The 20,512-nt window shown below is 39.7% G+C and overlaps 1 protein-coding gene and 1 long non-coding RNA gene across 2 annotated transcripts; one reads left to right on the top strand and one right to left on the bottom strand.

Moving 5' to 3' along the window:
- Positions 1-7,674: 7,674 nt before the first annotated feature.
- On the bottom strand, positions 7,675-10,462 carry LOC129736480 (uncharacterized). The gene is made up of 2 exons (XR_008733132.1): positions 10,341-10,462; positions 7,675-9,850 (listed from the first exon to the last, which is right to left on the bottom strand). It is a non-coding gene; the product is annotated as an uncharacterized LOC129736480 (long non-coding RNA).
- On the top strand, positions 9,847-18,555 carry DTD2 (D-aminoacyl-tRNA deacylase 2). The gene is made up of 3 exons (XM_055715919.1): positions 9,847-10,565; positions 15,894-15,963; positions 18,021-18,555. The coding sequence occupies exons 1-3, from the start codon at positions 10,467-10,469 to the stop codon at positions 18,344-18,346; spliced, it is 495 nt and encodes a 164-aa protein (XP_055571894.1). The 5' UTR covers positions 9,847-10,466; the 3' UTR covers positions 18,347-18,555.
- Positions 18,556-20,512: the final 1,957 nt, after the last annotated feature.

Below are 20,512 nucleotides of genomic sequence, written 5' to 3'. Positions count from 1 at the left end.
AGGACACCTGGGGTCATCACATTCCCTTTTTTCCATGCCATCTTAAACTGGAGCAGTTGTTCCCAAGCTTTTTTATAGCTAAGCCTATTTGGGGGGCGGGGGGTGGGGTGGTGTAATCTTCTCTGACTTCTTGTGCTCTTACCCAACAACTGTGTGTGCAGGGACCCTTCTGCTCTGCCCTGTTTCTGAGCCTTGCACTCATTAGCGTTCTCTTGGCTCAGCCCGTGCACTGTGTCTCAGGATGGCTGCCACCTCCTCCCTTTGCCAGCTCTGAGACCAAGCTAGAGCTGCTCTCATGGTTCTTGCCAATCATTCTCCCGTGGGGCTGACAAACTAGATGAGGCTGCAAAATAAACCAAGCCAAAATGCTGACCAGTGTGAGTTCTTTATCTTTGCTATGCTCCATAATGTAAGTTAAAGTAACTTCCAGGTTATTTTACTTATTGCTGAGACATGTGATCGGGTCCTGTACAGACCAGCATTGGCTTGGCAGAGCTCATACACCTTGGCTTGTTGTCATACCTGGGGGTAACAAGCTTCTGCTGTATCAGTAAGGCATATGTCAAAACATGTAAGTAGGGAATTTCAGGCATGAGAGGAGAAAACAGCTGCAACCATGTATAAGGAGAGTCCTTATGTCTCATGCTATTGCCTCTCTATCATTCACTAGAATTTCACTTCTTACATCTTTTTCCTGCTAGGTTTAGACACCAAGGCTGACATCACTGATATTGAGGCTTTGCAAAATAAATTTGACCCAGGGGATTTTAAGAAGTTCTGATTTCAAATATCCATTCAAAACAAGCGAGGCTTACCTGTGTTTTCATATGGAATACAACCTTGTTTAAGAAGCAAATTTTGTTCGTTATACATGGCAATACTTGAAACTGCAACACCTTAACAAGCACAGTGAACACATCTGAGAAACAGTAATAATTTTTTCCTTATCATGTGTATTAATATTTTCAATAAATATAAGACCATAAAAATAGCTTCATCCTATATGAATATTTTGCCAAATGTTAAACTGAGACAGAAATTGTCTCCTATAGTTCTGTTTTGCTAAATGAGGAAGAAGGTCTGGCAGTGTTGAGCCCAATTTAGTTTGTATATTGCTTTCGTGTGGACATTTTAATCAGTGCAGTCCTTCACAGTCAAGAAGAGATGAAAACCTTATTTAAATTATCGCTCGGTTCTTCTAAAGTCAGTCATCAAGTTCTTCAGGTTAATATTGCTTACTATAGTAACAGTCACATCACAGTGAAGATGCAGCCGGTATTACAGCAATTTTTCCATCCTTAAGCAAGTGGTGCAGAGAATGAAGAGATTTATTTTGTTGAATATGCCCTTCAGTAACAAAGCCACATAATTTTTCTTACGTACCTGATATATTCCTTGAATGAATGGAATTAACTCCATTTAATAGTATTTCCATACTTGAAGAAAAGAGAAAAACAAAGGTTTTGATTTTTTTTAAAAGTATTCCTAATGTTTGGCATATATTTTACAAACATTGAAGCAAGACCAGCATTTTCTTTCTTCTTTCCTTTCTTTTTCTTAATGTTTTTTTTGTTGGGTTTTTTTTCCCCAGTAATGGAGATAAATTGCAATGATAAGAGTTCCAGGGGCAGAAAAAGCCCTGTTGTATTGGACATTGTACAAATACAGCATAAAAAAGATGGTCACTGTCCTAAAAGCTTCTGTAAAGCATTTGACACCACTGGTCTTGAGTCATAATGGCATTCAGTCACCATTTCAGTTTCTGAAATAATTTTTATTCTCTCTTCATTCATTTTTCTCAATAATGAGTTTATGCTTTACAAGGAGCATTTTCGTTAACATCAGAACCTTGAGCCTAAATGAGTCTGTAGAGCAAATTAATCTTATTTCACCAATGAGTCTGATTGAGATATTACATGAACTTTAGTGGTTTTGGTATTTAGTAATTACTTTTCAAATGTACGTTGTGTTCCAGACCAGTTCAGTTTTGCTCTGTGGCCATTCAGTGTTTATCTCATAATTCCTAGTACATTAGTAGCACAAGATATTTCAGGAGGACTCAAATGTCCTTTGGGTGTGTATGGACCACTTACACAATTATGCCAGCAGTAACCTGCTCCAAAGTGTTTCAGTGTGCAAGGACCACGCTCAGCTGAAAATAAATTTGATCTATGAACAACTCTTGTGCCTGCATACCATTTAAAGCACTGTCATGTAAAACTGTGAGACAGTCCACCACAGTGGAGCCAGAGCAGCTGATACTTGGAATGCAATCCTCTGTACGATCCTCAACTACGAAGGAAAGTAACTCTTCTTCAGGGTTTCACATTGAGCCAGAGGCTGATCCAGGAATATAATCTCAAGTTCTTGATTTCTGATCTCCTATGCTGAAGTGTTACTATTCCTGATTTACCTCAAAAAAAGAGAGATACACAGCGCCCCAGCTTTTTAATTCTGTTAACATTGTGTTACGTCAAACAGCAGGCTGGTTTAGACAGAATAGCGCCAACTGATGTTCCCAGCACAGAGACCACAGAGCATGTTTTCTTGCCTATTTTCTCCTTTATAGGAAGCTTAGACCAAGGGAAGAACAGCCTTAAGCGGAGCACCTTTGCAGTTTAACTTTTACAAGAAGCTGAGCGAGTTCCTCTCAATTCGGAGAATTTATCTTTGCTTTCTTTTCCATTTCAGCTCCCTGGGCATGAAGAGAGATTGGGTTCATGGCTCCCTAGAACAAAGTAACTAGGTTTCTTATTGTAATTGGTTCAGAGGAAGGTAGTTTTCTAGTGAATTCTTCATGAAAGCTCTTGGCATATGGATCTTTGAAGGTCGAAATAAGGTCGAAAACGCAACTCTGTCACAGAAATAAATGTAATTTGCATTCTTGTAATTACTGCTGCTAAAGAACTGCACTGTTACCTTTTAAAATGCCGATTTTAAACTTTGACATGAGGAAATATCACAGAATCATGCAGGTTGGAAAAGACCTTTGAGATCATCAAGTCCAACTGTTAACCCAGGACTGCCAAGTCCACCGCTAAACCATGTCCCTGAGCACCACATCTACATGTTTTTTAAATATCTCCAGGGATGGTGATTCCACCACCTCCCTGGGCAGCCTGTTCCAATGCTTATCCACTCTTACAGTGAAGAAATTTTTCCTAATACCCAATCTAAACCTCCCCTGGTCATAGCTCACACTTAGGACTTATGAAAGTTATTAGAGAAAGGTTTGCAAAGTAGGTTGTGCAACCCACCTCTTGAGAATGGGCTCTTAACTGCTGAACCAGAACCAGAAGTCTTTTGTTAGTGAGTAAGCCCTGGCCAAAAGTATGTCAGGAATCATTAAAAGTAAAGATGACTTGCAGTGTCCTACAATATTTCCTGCAATTGATTAACTTCCTAGTACAGATGTAGCCTAGAAGTTCACCTGAAGGTGAGCCAATCATACTCTAAGCTCCAGAGTGCATTAGTTAGATCTGTGTTTTCTGCAACAAGAGCTAAAATATCTCTCATTTGTTCTAGAATTTATTTGTGGGCACCAAAATTAAGGGTATTTTATTCTGCATGTGGCCCTCACTCAGACTGCCACTAAGACGGCACAATTATCCTTTATCCTATGGGCAACAGAGTATCCAGGGAAAAATTAAATATCTGCAATGAATATTAGAATATCCCAAGTTAAAGTAATTGTTTTACCCAGTTATTCATGAAAATGTAAGTCTCTAGCAGTTCCAAGAATTGTCTGTAAAATAAAAAGCTCTTTAAGAAAAAGTTTTACCAAATACCATTTGTCTACTCTGTTAGAACATCAAATATTGAAGATAAAGTGCTTTACTTCCACTCTGTAGCAGCTGTTTAGCATCTATTGTAAAAGAAAGAAACTGTGACCCTTTGGCAGTTTAAAAAAAACACAACAATGGAAGATTATGTGAAAAATCTCCCTTTCATCATTGCAGTGCTCATGAAGTATCAAATAATAAAGTAATAATATAATCCCAAATGAGTTCAGAAATACATATTAAAAAAATCTGTGCTTTAAGAAAGTGTGCAAATTAAATATTAAAAAACAATTCTTGATGCTGGAAGCTCTTTGAAACATGTTAAGCCATGCTGGAAGTCATAGCAGGAAGCCACATTATTTCTTGACACGTGGTCTATTATCTTATTTGACTCCATGAATATTCATTAGAATTTACAGTCTTCTGTGATTTAGCTCACTGCATTAAACATCTGCTTTTTTTCCCACAAGATCTGAGGGGAAACAAGATCACCTTCTATTTATGTTGGTTAAAATCATGAGAGGATTATATATACACTCTTGTATTAACTGAAACAAACGATCAAAAACTAAAGGCTGATGGTAAATGAAAGTCCTAGAGTTGCCATTTTTTAAGGGGAATGAGTTCCCAAAATATACTTTTAAGAAAAGCTATGGCAAACTGAGATACCCATTTGAGTTGCAATGTTCTTACAGCGAAAGGAGGTAAAAAATGCCAAAATCTGTCAACCCTGCTTGGCTCGTTGAGCTCTGGCAATCTTGTTGAACTATGCTGCAAGAGGTTGCTGTGTTCTGGGAACAACAGCTCCAACAACTGATAAAATGACAGACCAAGCATATAATTAGTGCCTTCTCAAACACCCATTTTTACCATGACGCATGGCAAATAGCACTTGGGATGACTTCAGAGGTTTACTATTCAGAGAATTTCCTAATGACCTATCATTTGTGTGCATGCTTTCCTGACTGGCTAAGGATCAGTATGCCTGAGGGGAAAAAAATGATATGCTCAAGGAGAAAGCATTTGGCCTGAAGTTGTGGTAAGAGTTTTACTTTGAACGTCATCCATAGAAATGCAAAAAAAAAAAGACATGAAGCCTGATTATGCCTACACACTCAACAGTAACTGGAGGCAAGGAGTCCTCCAGGTACATAGAGAATAATAAATGGCCTTTCATACTGTTTGTGAAAGGAGCAGAAAGAGCAGTGTCTTGATCCATGTACATTTTTAATAATAACGTGAGGTTTTATGCCAGTACTGTTAATTTTACGTATGGCATCTGTTAAAAACATGGGAACTCAGGCTCCAGCTCCTAGAAGATATTGATTGATGCATTTTTGTCTATTGCAACGTCCTCACATTACCATCAGAATTTCTCATTGAAAATGAAAAAAAATGGGATTAACTAACAAAAACCCCACACCTCTGTAGTACTAATTGCTATTGCAAGTGTTTATGAGGTGAAGAGAGCAGTGATGCAGCAACACCTGGGGAAGAGAACAGATTTTAATTCCTTTACGTGGCAGGAGTCAAGGACAATATCCAGCATAATGGAGATAAGTAATACAGGGGCTGTGGAGCACAGCACACAGTTGGTGGAGTCACCTTGGGTCTGCACCAAACCAACCTACACAGGACCTAAAGAATGTAGGACCTGTATTCCACAGGGTCTGGTCTAAGTACCTCCTCCACTAGGAAGAGCCCAGTTTGCAAGACCCATCTAGACCAGTCAGGCATGGACCCGCTCCATGGCTTGAAGCAAAGGAGAACCGCCACCTACCATAGTACCAGAGCAGTGTCAGGCTCCACGCAGATATGTGGTCAGCAGCTCCGTATGGAACACGAGATGCTAAAGCAGAGTTTCACTGATCAAAGCTGGCCTGAGCAGGTATTCAGAGCTTGCTCAGGGTCACCAAACAACCTGTACAGCTGCAGACTCTCATTCAGCACTCCCACTAATCCCTGTTTGCTCCAGGCCTCCTGATTGTAAGAATAGCTTTTTATAGCTGGGTGGGGGCTTTTTCCCCTCACCACTACTTCAGTTACTGTCCCACATTCAAGTTGTTTCCATGCATTCCTGCTGTGTAGAACCCAGATCACAGACTCAGGAGACCAGGGAATCAAGTCCATACACATTTGAATATGCCTGCAGGGATTAGCCTGGATCTGGCTGGCAGTATGATTCCTTGACAAGAGCAGAAACTGCTTACCTGTGAGGAGGGACTCCTCCTGGAGTCAGTTTGGTGGCTCTGCACAACCTCCCCCTGGATTCCAGAATTGAGAGTTGTGTTCTAACTCAAGGTTGGCTGTGTACCAGAAAGGTTCAGGACTATAGCCTATTAGCTCAGCTCAGTTCTGTGAAAAAAAAATTGGATCGCTCCTAATCAGTATGAGGTGTTACGATTAGACCCTATGGTACATACTGTAGGTAGGCTACTCCCACTGCTCTCTTGATTTCATTGGAGCAGGATACAGAAGTCCTTTTAACATTACTGTCAATGATGCAAACGTTTCCAACAGGAGACACCTAAGCAGGGAAAAATACAGTAGTTAAGTGTCACAGACAAATGAACATGCCTGACACCAGCAGAGAAAGAAACTATGATTAATAGTGTTATTTCCTTTAGGCAATCATGGTTAGCAAGCAGATTGCACGTCTTTAGCTGGCTACCTGTTTTTCCAATAGAGCCAAATTTCTGCTTCTCACTTCGAAAAGCTGTAAATGTACCTGACACAGCCTTCACACTGAATGTGTTATTCTGTTCAGGAATTTAATTAACTTTTGATTACTCTAACACATTTCAGTACCTCTACTTGTATGAAGGACTAAACAAAACACTAATTTATTCTTAATAGTGTATTTAATTTTTGCTGCATACTTTAAACACGCTTGAAATCAACTGCTTAAATCACAAGATTACTCTTCCACAACAGGAATACCAGACTTCACTGGAAACGATTCTGACATTCATGGAATGGAATGGAATGGAAGGAAGATGATGGCTGGGAGGCAGACATACTCCAAACCTTTGTGTCTGGACAGCACTTTAAGAGAGAAGTCAGTACTAAATACAGTCATCATGCGTCTGCTACTTAGACTATAAAATGATCTATCACCACCACTACATCCTCTCTACACCCACATCACTGTTCAGCGATATCTTTTCTCTTCCAGCTAATCAGCATTTCAGCTAGCAATTCTGAAACTGTAAAAAGACAAAAGTTTATTTAGGTCTTGAACTAGAGTGAGAAACAGGCTTAAAAAAAAATAATTGCCAAATACAAAGAGACAGATAGCTCATCACAGATAGCACAAGTAGGCTAAGTAGCTCAAAACCAAGCAAAGTAAGTAAACTAGGAACAAAAAAGTAGAAAAAGGGATCATCATCCAACAGAAAACAAAAGGACTTGGCTCAGGTCAGGGTAGATTGTAAATATCACTTAAAAAAACCCCACACTATAATTCTGAGCTGTCTTGTAGCAATTTTAATATCTTATACTAAAGATACACAATAATCTTTTCTTCTTTCCTCCTGGAACTGATCTGTTGTTTCAGCATGGCCAAATCAAAAAACGTACTTTATTTAAACATTAATCCCAGGATACAAAAAATTTTGTGGAATTTTCTTTATCTTGTGATGGAAATTTGTAATTCATTGCTGCAAATTCCACTTTTCAGGCCAACTCATAATGAATCTTCTGACAACAGCCTCCAACAGCTATCACAGCAGAGTCCATCGGTTCGGTCCCACCCTTCACAGCATAGTGGCATCCATTTGTGATTCCTTACTAAAATGGTTCTAAGTGAGTTAACTGAGACTCACTCTTTCCTTATATATGCCCCATTACTTGTCTTCTCTTCCCTCCACACCTTTTTTTTTTTTAAAAAAAAAAATCTTTGTATGTGTGGGAAGAGACTACTGCAATAGAAAAAATGAAACTTTAAATGAAATTCTTCCCTTGACACTCTGCAGCCTTTCAGCTAAGTCTGTCCCACAAGAAGCAGTTCTACCAAGATATAACCCTTACCAGCAACCTATTTTGTATCTTTGCTATCTAAGTGCCACTGCAGCTTTGTACAGTTTCTCTTCAAAACAGATGACACTACCTAGGGGCAACTCTGCTGATGTGATAGCTGCTTGAAAGACCTTTGATCATGGTTTCAGACGCTGTAAACAAAGGAATAACATCCAAGATGCATCTTGTCCCTTCAAAGTTATAGTCAACTACTGACCCTGCCAAACCGTATGCTACACCAACTTACTACTAACAAAAAAAAAAAATTTCACCCTTAGGGAAGAATTCAAGACCACTTGAGATCATTTATCATTTTGGTACTGAAAGACCTCTAGCATTTCATCCTCTAATAAAATGGGAGAAAGCCAAGTACCCAGAGAGGCAGAGCTCCCAGCACCCACCCCCCTCTTCACAAAAGGATTCATTCCATTAAATGTACATGAAATATGCATGACCATTCACACAAAGGGTAAGGAAAAACACAGGTCCACTGAAATTTGTGAGAAATGTTTCATACTGCCATCTGCCCCTCTGAAAGAGAACTGATGTAAAAACAATCAGAAAAGTGTCTTCTGGATACCATTCTCAAAATAGCTTCTCTCTGCTCTGTTGACAACAGGCACAGAGGATTCAAGAAATAACCTGGGACAGCTGTCAAATCCAAAACATGCAGAAAAATGTCTTTATATAGTAACTGATAAAAATATCAATATATTTTACACATGGACATATTCTTTAGATGTCAGGAGGTTCTTTTCTATGTAAAACCTACTATTAAATCCAAACTCTTGTCTAAAATTTAACCAACAAATTTTGTATCATTCTTTGGCATACAAAGAGAGGCCCCTGACCTAACTATGGGTCAATAAGATTCAAAAAATTCAAGATGCATTACAACAAAATTAATTTGGCCTCCCAAGGAAAATGTGACATAGTTCCACCAAGAATCCATGAATAGACAATGATGTCAAACCACTTTTTCTATACACTGTTTCACAGGCATTTGTGTTGAAACTTGCACCTGAATAAATGTTCTCCATCAAATCCTGGTGTAAGCAATGACACTGAAACAAAGAACAATCAATATCCTTGTATATTAATATCCCTTTATAATCTGCTTACATGATCTGCTCAGACTGTACTATAATCCATTTTCCTTAACAATCAATCTATACCACAAATATATACAGGAAAAAAACTTATTTTCAATGGATTTCTACCTCATTAAACTCTTCCTAATGAGTCTGGGGATACGGCTTTAGAGTAAATGAACAGAAGGTATTTTAAATAAAATAGCTGAGTTTAAACAAAACCAGTTCATACTTAATCATAGCCTACAGGTAACAAAAATGAGCTGGTTTATGCACTAACCACCTAGTGCAATCTCCTCTTCCTCCATAAAGGTTTGCTTTGGGAAGAGCAACTTCACTGAGCACTCATGCAAGAAAGAATGTTATTTGAAAATAACAGACAGAAGCCAAATATATGCCTACGTGTAACACAGCTATTCATGAGTGTATGTTGCCCCTTGCTGTGCAAGAGTGATCGTCAGTAATCTTACTCTTATGATTGAGGCCAAGTAATAGAATTGGCTTCTTACCCACACTGCTGTGTATTACAGCCTTTTATTTTTTTAAATATGGTTGTAGAAATAAAATCTTCAGTCTTGAAATGAATTCAGAATGAGACACTGAATTCTGCATCACTCTATCCTAACTTTGCTGAAGCCAGTGTTATTCAAAACTGCTATCGGTCAGAATTCACAGCGGGGAGGAAAGCACAGCTCTTCTGTAATACCAGAGCTATTCAATGAGTATCTGGGTACGTAGCCAAAAACTTGGAAGATCATAGCAGAGGCCACTCCAATACTTTTAACTTCACCCATCAGCAATGGGATCTCACTTCAGAACTATGCACTTTCTTTTTTTCAATCATGATTTTGATCCCTAGCTATCCAGATCCCTTTTAACTCTGCTATTTTCTGTTCCCTCTGCTCCAAAGCAGCAGCATTGATGAGAAATGCTCCAACTCAATGGGTTCATCTCAGTCACCTGAAACACAAACATTACTTGTTTTTAAAGAAGCAAGCAACAATATTCAGACTAATGATTTTCACACTATATACAGCATGCTATGCTTACCCCAAGCATGCAGTATTCCCCCACCAGAAGTAGATTTTTCATTTCTCATCCAAAAAAAAACCCCACACAACCCCGCTTCCCGCTAGCTGCGGGGCATTCCACCGAGCTGCAGCAATACTTTATTCTGTTCCAAAGCTGTCACCGCCCCCCGCCCCTTAGGGGTCACCGAGCCCCGTTTTCCCTTCGGCAAAAGTGATAGCGCCTTTCTGAGTTTCTCTTAACGCTTACAGCAAGGCCTTTCTTTACCGCTTGCCCGTCACACCAGCTCCTTTGAAAAGCCCGCAGGGCCGCTGCCTCCCCGCCGCCCCCCCCCAGCCCCGACCGGCTGCGCCCGCCGGCGCCCCGGCGCCCGGCCCTGTGCCGCGCCCTTCGCCACCGCGGGCTCCCGGGAACGGAGCACCTCGCCCCACCGGGCACCGACAGAGCGGCCCGCGGTGCAGGGGAGCGCTACCCGGAGTCCCGCCGGCAGCGCCCGGCCCCAGCGCGGCGCCCGCCCGCCCCCGCCCCCAGGCAGTGCGGGCCCGCCATGGCGGCGGCACGGGCTCGGGCGCTGCTGCAGCAGTGCGCGTCCGCCCGGCTGCAGGTGAAGCCGCCCGAGGGCGGCTCCGAGGCCGAGTGGGTGGAGGTAACGTCTGCCGCGGGCCGCCGGCAGCTCCGTGTGGCCCCTTCCTCCCGCGGCGGGGCGGGGGCCGCGGCCTGGTGCTGCTGCGGGCCGCGGGACAACGCTCAGTCTCCTGCGCAAGCGCCGGCGGGGGGAGGGAGCGGGCGCGGAGGTGCCGGCCCTGGCCCAGGCCCAGGCCCAGGCGGGGTGGGACGCGTAACCCCCGCGGAAACCCCCGCGGAGCTGCGGGGGGTCCCGGTCTGACTCGGTGGCTGTACCTGCGGCCCGGCCCTCCCTGTAGTCTGGCGGTGCAGCACCTGCCCGCCCTTAGGCACACTCAGAGCCGCCGCAGGCTCCGCGGGGGGGAGGGAGGGAGGGAGGGAGTTAGTTAGTTAGTTGTGGGATAGTGTCCGCTTGGAGAAGGCCTGGTAGAACAATGGGACGCTGGCAGCAGTAGTGCTGTTCTGTTTGGGTCGTTTGCAGACCGCTAACCAAAAATGAAAGGTAGGATGTCGACCCCCCCCCCCCCCCCGCGCAGCTCGAGGGAAGGGTGATGTCCCCCCTCCCGGAGCCCTCTGTCAGCGGGGGGGGCGCAGCCCTAGGGCCGTGAGGGCTGCCAGGCTCCGGCCCCTTCGTGGGTGACCTGCACTACAATAACCCCTCAGTGCAGGGGTCAGCTGCGTAGCCCTTGGGGTTTTTAGCTTTTGTCTTTTTGTCCTTAAAGACCACTACAACAGAAGGGGCTAAATAAAGTCAGTTATATAACTTTTAAAAATTTCTAGTTTGTTTAAAGGGCCGATGAGTCCATTCAACAACTGAAGAGAGGGTATTTAAAAAAAAACAAACCCTCTGTCCCTAGGTGTTTCCACTGTTTGACTTTCACATTGTTCTTAAAACATCTCTCTCCTTGTTCAGAAAAGGCAGGTGGATCCATAAGACCCAGTTTCTGCAGCAGGGTCTGGGAAACCAGAGTATTTTGCTCGTGGGAAATGTGTGTCATCTCACAGATACTGCATTCAGCTTCTGCATGTATTGCATTATTAGCCTCTCGGTGTAAGGTTATAGTGAAAGTTGCTCAGCACAGCATGAATTAACTATAGGAGAATTCTCCTATTTCTAGCTTGCTAGTCTCGGAAGTAATTGTAGATCTAGTAACTAAAACCAGAAATGTCATTTTGCTGGCTGTCTTTTAAACTATCCAGAAAGAGGCATATGTTACGGTTTAGAGATAGCAAGACTAACGACTACAGGGTGATTATACTGTTTATGTATCTTATTTGTAGTTTTAAATGGCTTAACCAATCTCACTAGGAAAGTAATAGATAACACTAAAAGAATCTGCAAGAGATTTGGGTGGTCCTAGCAACAGATATTTTTCAGACATGAACTTTAACTAATATTTGTCATGGGTACTTAGAAATCTTTCCTGGGTACCTGGGGCTTTTTAAGAGAAATCTGTTTTAACAGAACCAAGTTACCATGCAGCAAAATACTATGGGAGGTTTTTAATTTCTTTAGTATGACTATTTTAGAGGTCACTGGAAGGAATCTTTGCTGCTGTCATACTCTGGTAGGGTGATGTTACTCCCTATATATGCATGTCAATGCACAAATGAAAAAATACAGACCTCGTAAACTATTATTTACATAACCCAGTGTGTTCCTGATGTTCTATTAACAACTTAAAGTAGGTCCTCACCTTGAGAAATTTCTAGTGTACTATAAAAAGCACGTTAAATAGGTGGCTTTGAATAGTTCCTGAGCTTTAAGAGACCCCTCTAGGTACTTCAGGAACTTGAGAGAGGATGCTCTTTATCTTGGAAAAGGTTAAGAGTATACTTTATATCTATACATGAATCGCTGCTTTCGTTGTGTTTTCATGATTGACTTTTTCTAGCTTATTGAGGATTACTGAGGATGGGGTGTCTTATTTATGGAGACATGTTGGTTAGATAGCATCCATAAAAGGTTTATGTATACAGCAAAATACTTAGGAGGAAAAAAAAAAGGAATTCTCCTTTTAAAGGCAGGGGAGAAATCAGGTGAGATTTGGTGTATTTCATAACTATAGGAGAAAAGAAACATAAAATGAATATTCAGCTAAAAAAGTGTAAGTGCCTACACCTTAGGCAATGGAAACTGTCTTTCCCTTATCTTCTTTCCCTTGATTTGTTTTCTGGTTAAGATAGCAAAAAGAGGTGCAAAGTACCAGGCACAGACTTGTTCAGTGACCTCAGATAATGTAATCTCTCTTTGCTGCAGATGATTGTAAGAAATATAAAGAAATTTTCTCACGCGATAGCAAATCTGAACTTGAAATGGAAGTGTCAAAGAATAATTTATATAAGTTAGTTTCACAAAGTGGCTTCCTAAGGATTACAGAGTGTTTCCATTTTCGTTTTTACTTGCATTGTATTTGGGGGGGCGGGGCAGAAAAGGTAGGGTTGAGAGAAGATAACATTTGGCAGAATATATTTGAGATTTGCTAACAAAGTCCTGCATAGTTCGGATGAGGGTATTTAGTAAGGAGGGTGGGGAAGGAGTGAGTTATTTGTTTTTCCTCCGAAAGAGCTAAAAAGCAGCGTTTGGAGGCAGCGTTGCTAAGGCTGGCTGTATGGCCTCAGGGTCTGGGTACTTCAGCCCTCCGTGATGCAGGTTGCCTGGTGTGATGATTACTTAGGACAGTTGTACAGTAAATGCCAGTGTTGCAAAGTAACTTGCTTTGCTGATTTATTTATGTAGGCATTTTACTGATAATAGTAAGTCTGCATAGAGCACAGTTTCCCTGCACAACTGCCTGCCTCACACTATGTAAGTTCCTTGCAGTGGCTGTTTGCACATGAGCGTGTTGAATTTATGACCTTCTTTATCATGTTATTTTGCTTGATTTTTCCTGTATTAAATATAGCTCTGAATAGCAGTTAACTAGGCTTCGATAGGTTAGAGAGGACATTCAGCAATGGCAGTGTTTTTGCTTTGGTTCAAAAGATTTACACCTTCCTGACCCTTAACAGTGGTGACAAGCACAAGTCTTAGGTCACCGGAAACACTGATTGATACATGATCAGAGGACTCACATGCATTATTATTAGGTTAGCTTGTGAAATTGCATTCAATTTTACATCTTCTATTCAATTAAAAAAACTAAAGAAAAAATACAATATAACAAGATGTTGAAACATGGTTACATGTGTGTTGAAAATGGTGTTCAATCACTTTTCAGTCATAGTTGAAAGCGAAAGTTTTACCTTACAAATAGTTGAATAGTCTTCTAGTATAACATAGTTGAAAAGTATTCTAGAAGGTTAAAAACATGCAATGTAAATAGAAGCATCCTCTAGCAGCTTTAACTTGTCTCAGAATTATTTTCTTTTAAATTTAACTTCCTGTCCTTCTAATTTGCCCCAATACGTATGTCTTGTGTTAAAAAGTATATTCAAAAATAGGCATCAAATCATGAGAGAGGCTGGAAAAATGCTGAATGTTTTTACTTAACCTTTAGCTATCTGGCCTTAGGACTTGCAAATGTCACTTTACCTTTTTGTCTTTCTAAATAAGCTGCTTGCAGAGTATTGTTACTACTGTATGAGAAACTGCAAAAACCATTGTCACAAATCTCAGAATGATTTCCTGTTATGACTGCTATATTAGAGAGCCACTTATTTCTAATGCAGTGGTCAGATACATGCAATGCAAATGCATTTGGCCTATTTTATCACAAACATTTTTATTAGTAGGTATGTGTGCATTGTTGTTCTCTATTAATATCCCGATGCTGGTCTGCTTCTGGTAAAAATACTTAACTAAGCATGTAAGGATATCTACCTTCTGGCACCTTGCATTTCTCTCCCTTATTTGATTAGATGATTTGAAATGTTACTTGAGGTTCAAGCCATCCACATTTCTTACGGTGTTTACGAGAAAGGGCAGTCATTTGGGAATCTGTATAATACTCTGCAGTGGTCAAAATGAGTTTTGAAAGGAGCCATTGGGAAGTTCTCAGCATGTGACGTTTTGGCTGCACAGTGCATTCTCTTTTTCCAGAAGCTGGTAACTAGAAGAACAGTTGAGAAGGCATAGCTCTTCTCAGCCATTGCCCTTAGCATTTTGTTTAATCTCTGCAATAACAAAGGAATAAAATCTCATGTGTATAGCTAAGTTTTCTTCATCACAAACCTTTATCTTCTAAAGAAAAGGGGAAAGGCAAAATAAATAACAGTGATGAAAAAGTTTTTAAAAAAGGTATTTTTAAGAAACTATTCACATTTCTTATCCTTTTGCTTTGATAACATCAACATTAATGACTCCTTTCTGCCCCAGTCTAGTTAGCATCTCTTAGGTGGTATTCCATAAGCTGACATCTATTTTTCTTCTAACAAAAATACAAAGATACTTTTTCTTGACAAAGCAGTGGTGAGGGTTTTGTAGATACTTTATGGCTGTGGATATTGTATGCTGCTTTTTTTCCTGAAAAATTAAATCATTCAGGTATACTTGTGCATGAGACATAATTGCTGTTGGGTGCAGAGCCTATCAGTTTGTCTCAGTAAAGCACAGGTTTTTGCACACACATTCCTTGTGAACTAAGCTACACAAGAATGTTCTTGTGCCTTTTTCCTCCTCCTTCCCTCAAACAGGTAGTTCTTTACAAGTAGGCTCTCTGAACCTCTAAAGCAGTGGCATATCCTTTATAGAAATCAGGGGAAGGGTCCCATTTCATCAAAAAAAATTCAGCCAAACTGATAGATAATATTTTGATCAACTGTATAATATTCTGAACAACTTCATAGTTGTTGCTCATCATATTTAAAGATTTAAATATGACGACCAATTTAATTGATAGACTGTTCAGAATTAGCTTGTACTAGATTACTTTTAACATCAAAATATCATACAGCTCACTGACAAATCCTGTCATGTTTTTCATCTGGTTTTCATGTTTCATAATTGGAAATAAATACATAATCCACACTGAAAATTATTTTTTCTGTATGTTTGATGGTAAAAAAGTTTACGTTATTTCCTGTGCTGAATTTAAGTACACTAACTCATCTCATCACCTTGTCTATGTTGATACTGCATATTGTACATTCTAACCGAAGTTGTCTTCACACGAAGCTGATAAATTGGCTTAATTCTATGTAGAAGCATTGTGCAGACAATCAGTATATATCGCAAAGCTTCCTCAGTGTGGTGTGTAAGCTTGATTTCTGAAGCTATATTAAATAACTAAGGCTACTATCAGAAGTTTTTTTGTTGTGTAATTTTGTCATTTTTTGTACCAGTTTTAAGGGTAAGTGTGCATGGTGGACAATGAGAAACATTGACACAGTTTTCTGTAATCTTTCATAGATCCAGAGAGGGCTTGTTGTCTACATATGCTTCTTCAAAGGTGCTGATGAGGATCTTGTTCCAAAAATCGGTATGAAATAATCCTTACAAATTCTTGTATTGCTTGAAAAAAAGAAAAGCAGTAGAAGCAGAGAAGGCAACAGCCATTTGGACAAGTAAAAAAAAAAATAATCAGATAGCATCATTCCAAATCAATCACCTGGCTGAAAGAAAGCTTAGTTGATCTTGTTTCTTTTGACAGTTGTCCATACGTCTCACTCTGTCTGTCTGCTCATGATCAATGTCAGAAAATCAATTCCTATGATCATAACATTCTAGCAAACAGAGAAAGCGCTACACCTGCTGTTTGACATATTGTGTGTATCAGGCAAGAGGTTCAGTCCAGGACAGAACTGAATTTAGAGGAAACTGTTTTGAAATAATTCATGGTTTGATTTGAGAAGTATTTTAAACACTTGATCTCACTGTATGTGCAGGCTGTTTGTAACTATAGCCAGTAGAGGGAGTTGGGTGGATGACTAAACAGCGTCCTTCCCATCTCATTTCAGTCTTACTATATACAGTTAGCATTTCAAGCGCAGTTTTCTGGTTCAGAATGTCTGCAGTGCTTTCCCTCTTCTCCACATGCACTTTAACATTTACATCAAAGTGGAGAAGATGCTGGGGATAAGGTCAAACGTTAGTGATTTCTGTCTTCACCCACTGTTGTTTTGGATAGAGGTGTTTTGGTTTGGTTTTGATTTCTTTTTTACTTCTATTTCGTTTCTTCTCCCTCTTTTCCACCATCAGTAGCACTGGATCACCTGGGAAATTCTATGATGCCACATATTCCAGATAAAAGTTCCCCTTTTCTTTTCTGTGGCTAGCTGATATTAGTGGTTTTGCAAAAGGTTGTGTAACAGTAGTCTTATTTCAGGCTACTTGCTGGGACCAGCAGAAAGACCTGGCAGTGCACAAGCATGGGTGCTACTGCAAATGCTGAGAGCAGCTCCTGGGGGCTTCTCTCTTGGTCTTGGAGGGAACAGGCTTTCTGTGATGCTAAACTAAGTTGAAATCTTTGGGTGTATTTAAAGCTGTGATACGGAAATTGATTTCATGCTTGTGAGAGTTTCGTGAGAGTGCTACTTGAGAGTAATGACCTTTTCAGCTGTGTGGCAGCTGAAACAGGCCAGAAAAAGAAAGCTCTGTTTCCTATTAGGAGATTCAACTACAACCATCCTTCTAAAGTGTGTGTCTTAGAGAATATTTTTTCCTAAATATATTTTGAAACTGTTTAAATGAGTGGGTTTGGTTTCTGAATCACAACTCAGCTCCTTTTGCTTCAAACCACATTAAACTTCTATGTTTTTGGAGGCATGACTAGTATTCTCACAGCTTTTAGAGAGTTGGACGTTTGGGGGAATTATTTGATTTGTTATAGAAACGTTGGAAAATATAGTATCATAAATTCATCTGTTCTATTTGCAAGTTTATATATTCTGGCTTATAGACCACATTGCATCTCTGACCTTCCTACCCATTTCCTCTTTCAAAAGACAAGCTGGCACCTGCGTGTCTCAAAGGGGAGCTCTGAAGGGCACTCCCTCCACTTGAGACCAAACTGCTGAGCTGTGGCTGCAGCCCAGGTCAGCGCTGGGTCCTGCTGAATGAAGACAGTCAGGGCAGAAACTTCTCCAAAGTGCACTGAAGATGGTGTTATCTCCTGCAATGTGTAGTGTTGTGCAGATGTTGCCTATCTGAGTATCAGGCAATTAAGTTAAGGTCACTGATTGGATCTGGGGTTCCTTTGGGGGTGTCCAACTAGAAAAAACTTCAGTATTTCAGACAGCCAACCACTTCCCCCCAAAGGAACTCTTTAGACATACTGTGTGTGTATGTATATATAATATATATTATAATAGAAATAGACATATAAATATCCTTCACATTCTTCACAATACTCGTATATCTTAGTTGGTTAATAATATTTATTGACTGTCCTTGTTTCATTTCATTAATAAGCAGTTTCTTTTATTTGAATAGTTGTTTGTGCATCACAATATTTCAGAATTTTGTTTATGATGTTATATTAGGTCCTGTTTAATTTATTTCAGTTACACTAACTCTTACCTTTATTTTTATTTGCAGTCAATATGCTGTTGAATGTTAAGTTAAGTGAAAATGAAAACGGCGAGTACGTTTCTGTTCTTGATTTACCAGGGGATGTGCTAATCATACCACAAGCTACCCTAGGTGGTAAACCAAAGGGGAGAAAGATGCAGTACCATGCAAACATTGAAAAAGAAAAGGGACTGGAACTTTATTCTCAGTTTGTGACTTTGTGTGAAAAAGAGCTGGCTGCCAATGCCAAATGCATGGAAGCTGGCGTTCTCGTCAAGCACGGCACATATGGAAACAGGCAGGTGTTAAAACTGGATACAAATGGACCTTACACTCATATGATTGAATTTTGAAAAAAAAAAAAATTATATCCTGGGTACAGTACTGGCTTGCAAATGTTGGGGGCAGTTGTCTTTGGTTTTTTGTTTTTTTTTTTTTACCTCTTCCCCTTCATTTCTAAGCATTAATGTACTTAAATGGTTTGGTAGATAACAGTGTAAGAAAGAATTTCACTCATCTGTACTGGTGATGCCAATCCTATTAAATAGAAGGATGACTGAGACTGCTTTGTGAAATGAGTATGTGTTTTATGTCCTTATTCATCAGAAGTGCTCAAAGTAATTGTATGTCCTTATTCATCAGAAGTGCTCAAAGTAATTGTTCATACTGATTCAACAAAGATACCTAATTTGGAAGCCTTTACTAACAAAAATGGGATAATGTATATGTTTCTTACAGCAAAATAATGACAAAAGCATTACATGTATTAGCTATTGTAAAGTATGCTTGAGGAAGTGAAGTTTATAGATTAAAGAATGCCATAATTTTACTTAATTGTTCCTAGATTTCCTGAGTCAGATGAGTTTTGTCTTTCTCTTTTCTTTCTATAATATAGCAATGCTTTCTAGCTAACAGATATATTGAAAGCACAAATTCACTGAACTTTTAGCCTCTTAGAGAGTAGATACTAAATAACAAAGTCCATCCGCCTCATCCAGAGTGTGTAGGGGTGTGATACTTAAGGTAGTACTAGGACTGGAGAGGGAAGAAAAAGTGAGGCACATCTGGAAACTGAAGTCAAGGCAGTACCACTGAATTGCTTTTGTGAAGTTTGCACTCCAAAATCTCCTCTGATGTGTTTTGATAGGCTGCTTGCTATAGCTTGGTCTGTGTCCTTGTTACTTTGGTCTTGTTGTCTACTCAATTCTTTCATAACAGAGCCCCAAGAAAAGGACTGGAATATTCAAATGAAAACAAAAATAAAAATGGTATGACGTACGCTGCCATCTCATTGTTCCCTCTGCCCCTATTCCTTCCTTCCAGCTTTTTCTCTATTGAATCTGCCAGGCAGACACTAGCTTATATTTCTTTTATATACAGTGTTGGCACATTTGGGGCCCCATTCCCAGCTGACCCCCTATGCAGTACTGTCATAAACATTATTAACATATGGTGTTAAGAAGATAAAATGGGAAATTCTGTCTTGTCAGACAGTAAGAACAGAACAGCTATGTTAAAATGTGGCAAATTCAAATTTGATTCAAGTGCATTCATCCTGTGAGTCAAGTTTCTCTTTTACTGCAGCATCATGGTTTTTGAAGTCAGTAATTTAGAAGAGTTCAAAGTGAAATTAGGCAATTATATGGTTTGCAGTAATTATCCAGAATTCCCATTTAAATAATTAATTCTTCTGGAAAAGATTTAAAACCTCATGATTAGCTGGCATGCCAGCTTGTGCAATCTTAAATTGAAGGTCAGTGGTTACAAATATCCTGTCTTCACCTTATTTTTAAAAAAACATAACTAAACATGTAACCTGCAGGCTCAAACTGTGTCATCACAATAGCATCTTTTGAACAGATACAAAGCTTATAGTTCTGGTAAGAGTAATAAGATTTTTCAGATTAACATAATACATGGTTAATAATTATAAAATACATGGTTAATAATTATAAAATACCTAAGGATGTTGAATTCCTGCTAACTGGCACTCTCACAGTTGAAAATGACTATTCACACTAAGAGCCTGGAAATATTAGCTAGGTCCCAAATGACATATTTATTCATTAATAATTAACAGTTATGATAGACATGAGTCATATTCTAAGTTCTTACTAGTGACATTTCAATAAGATTGTCCAGATGTGAATAACTAATAAAAATTCAGTATGATCTGTGTGCTTGAAAAAACTTGTTTTATTCCTCTTTCTGTTGGAGGCCAAATTCTAAGAAGTGCTGAGTAATACCACTTTTTACTGACCTTACAGGAATTGTGGGTATTCAGTATATCTCAAGAATTGATCTTTTGAGGTATAATACAAAGTCTGCAGGTTTTAATTTTAGTTTTTTGTCCTGGCTCCAGAAAGATCCTTGGCAGCCTGGCAATTCGTTCTCTATATTTCAAGTTCTGCAAGTTCTAAGAGGAATGGGCTTGAAAATGTTTAGTGAAAAACAGACTTCAGACCAAACTCCATCTTGTACTGACCTCTCGTAGAAAACACATAGACATTTGTGTATAT

Source organism: Falco cherrug, chromosome 7, assembly GCF_023634085.1.
Source record: "Falco cherrug isolate bFalChe1 chromosome 7, bFalChe1.pri, whole genome shotgun sequence".
NCBI classification, from domain to species: domain Eukaryota; kingdom Metazoa; phylum Chordata; class Aves; order Falconiformes; family Falconidae; genus Falco; species Falco cherrug.
Note: the sequence above shows the minus strand (reverse complement) of the source record. Positions and strands in the feature narration are given on the sequence as shown.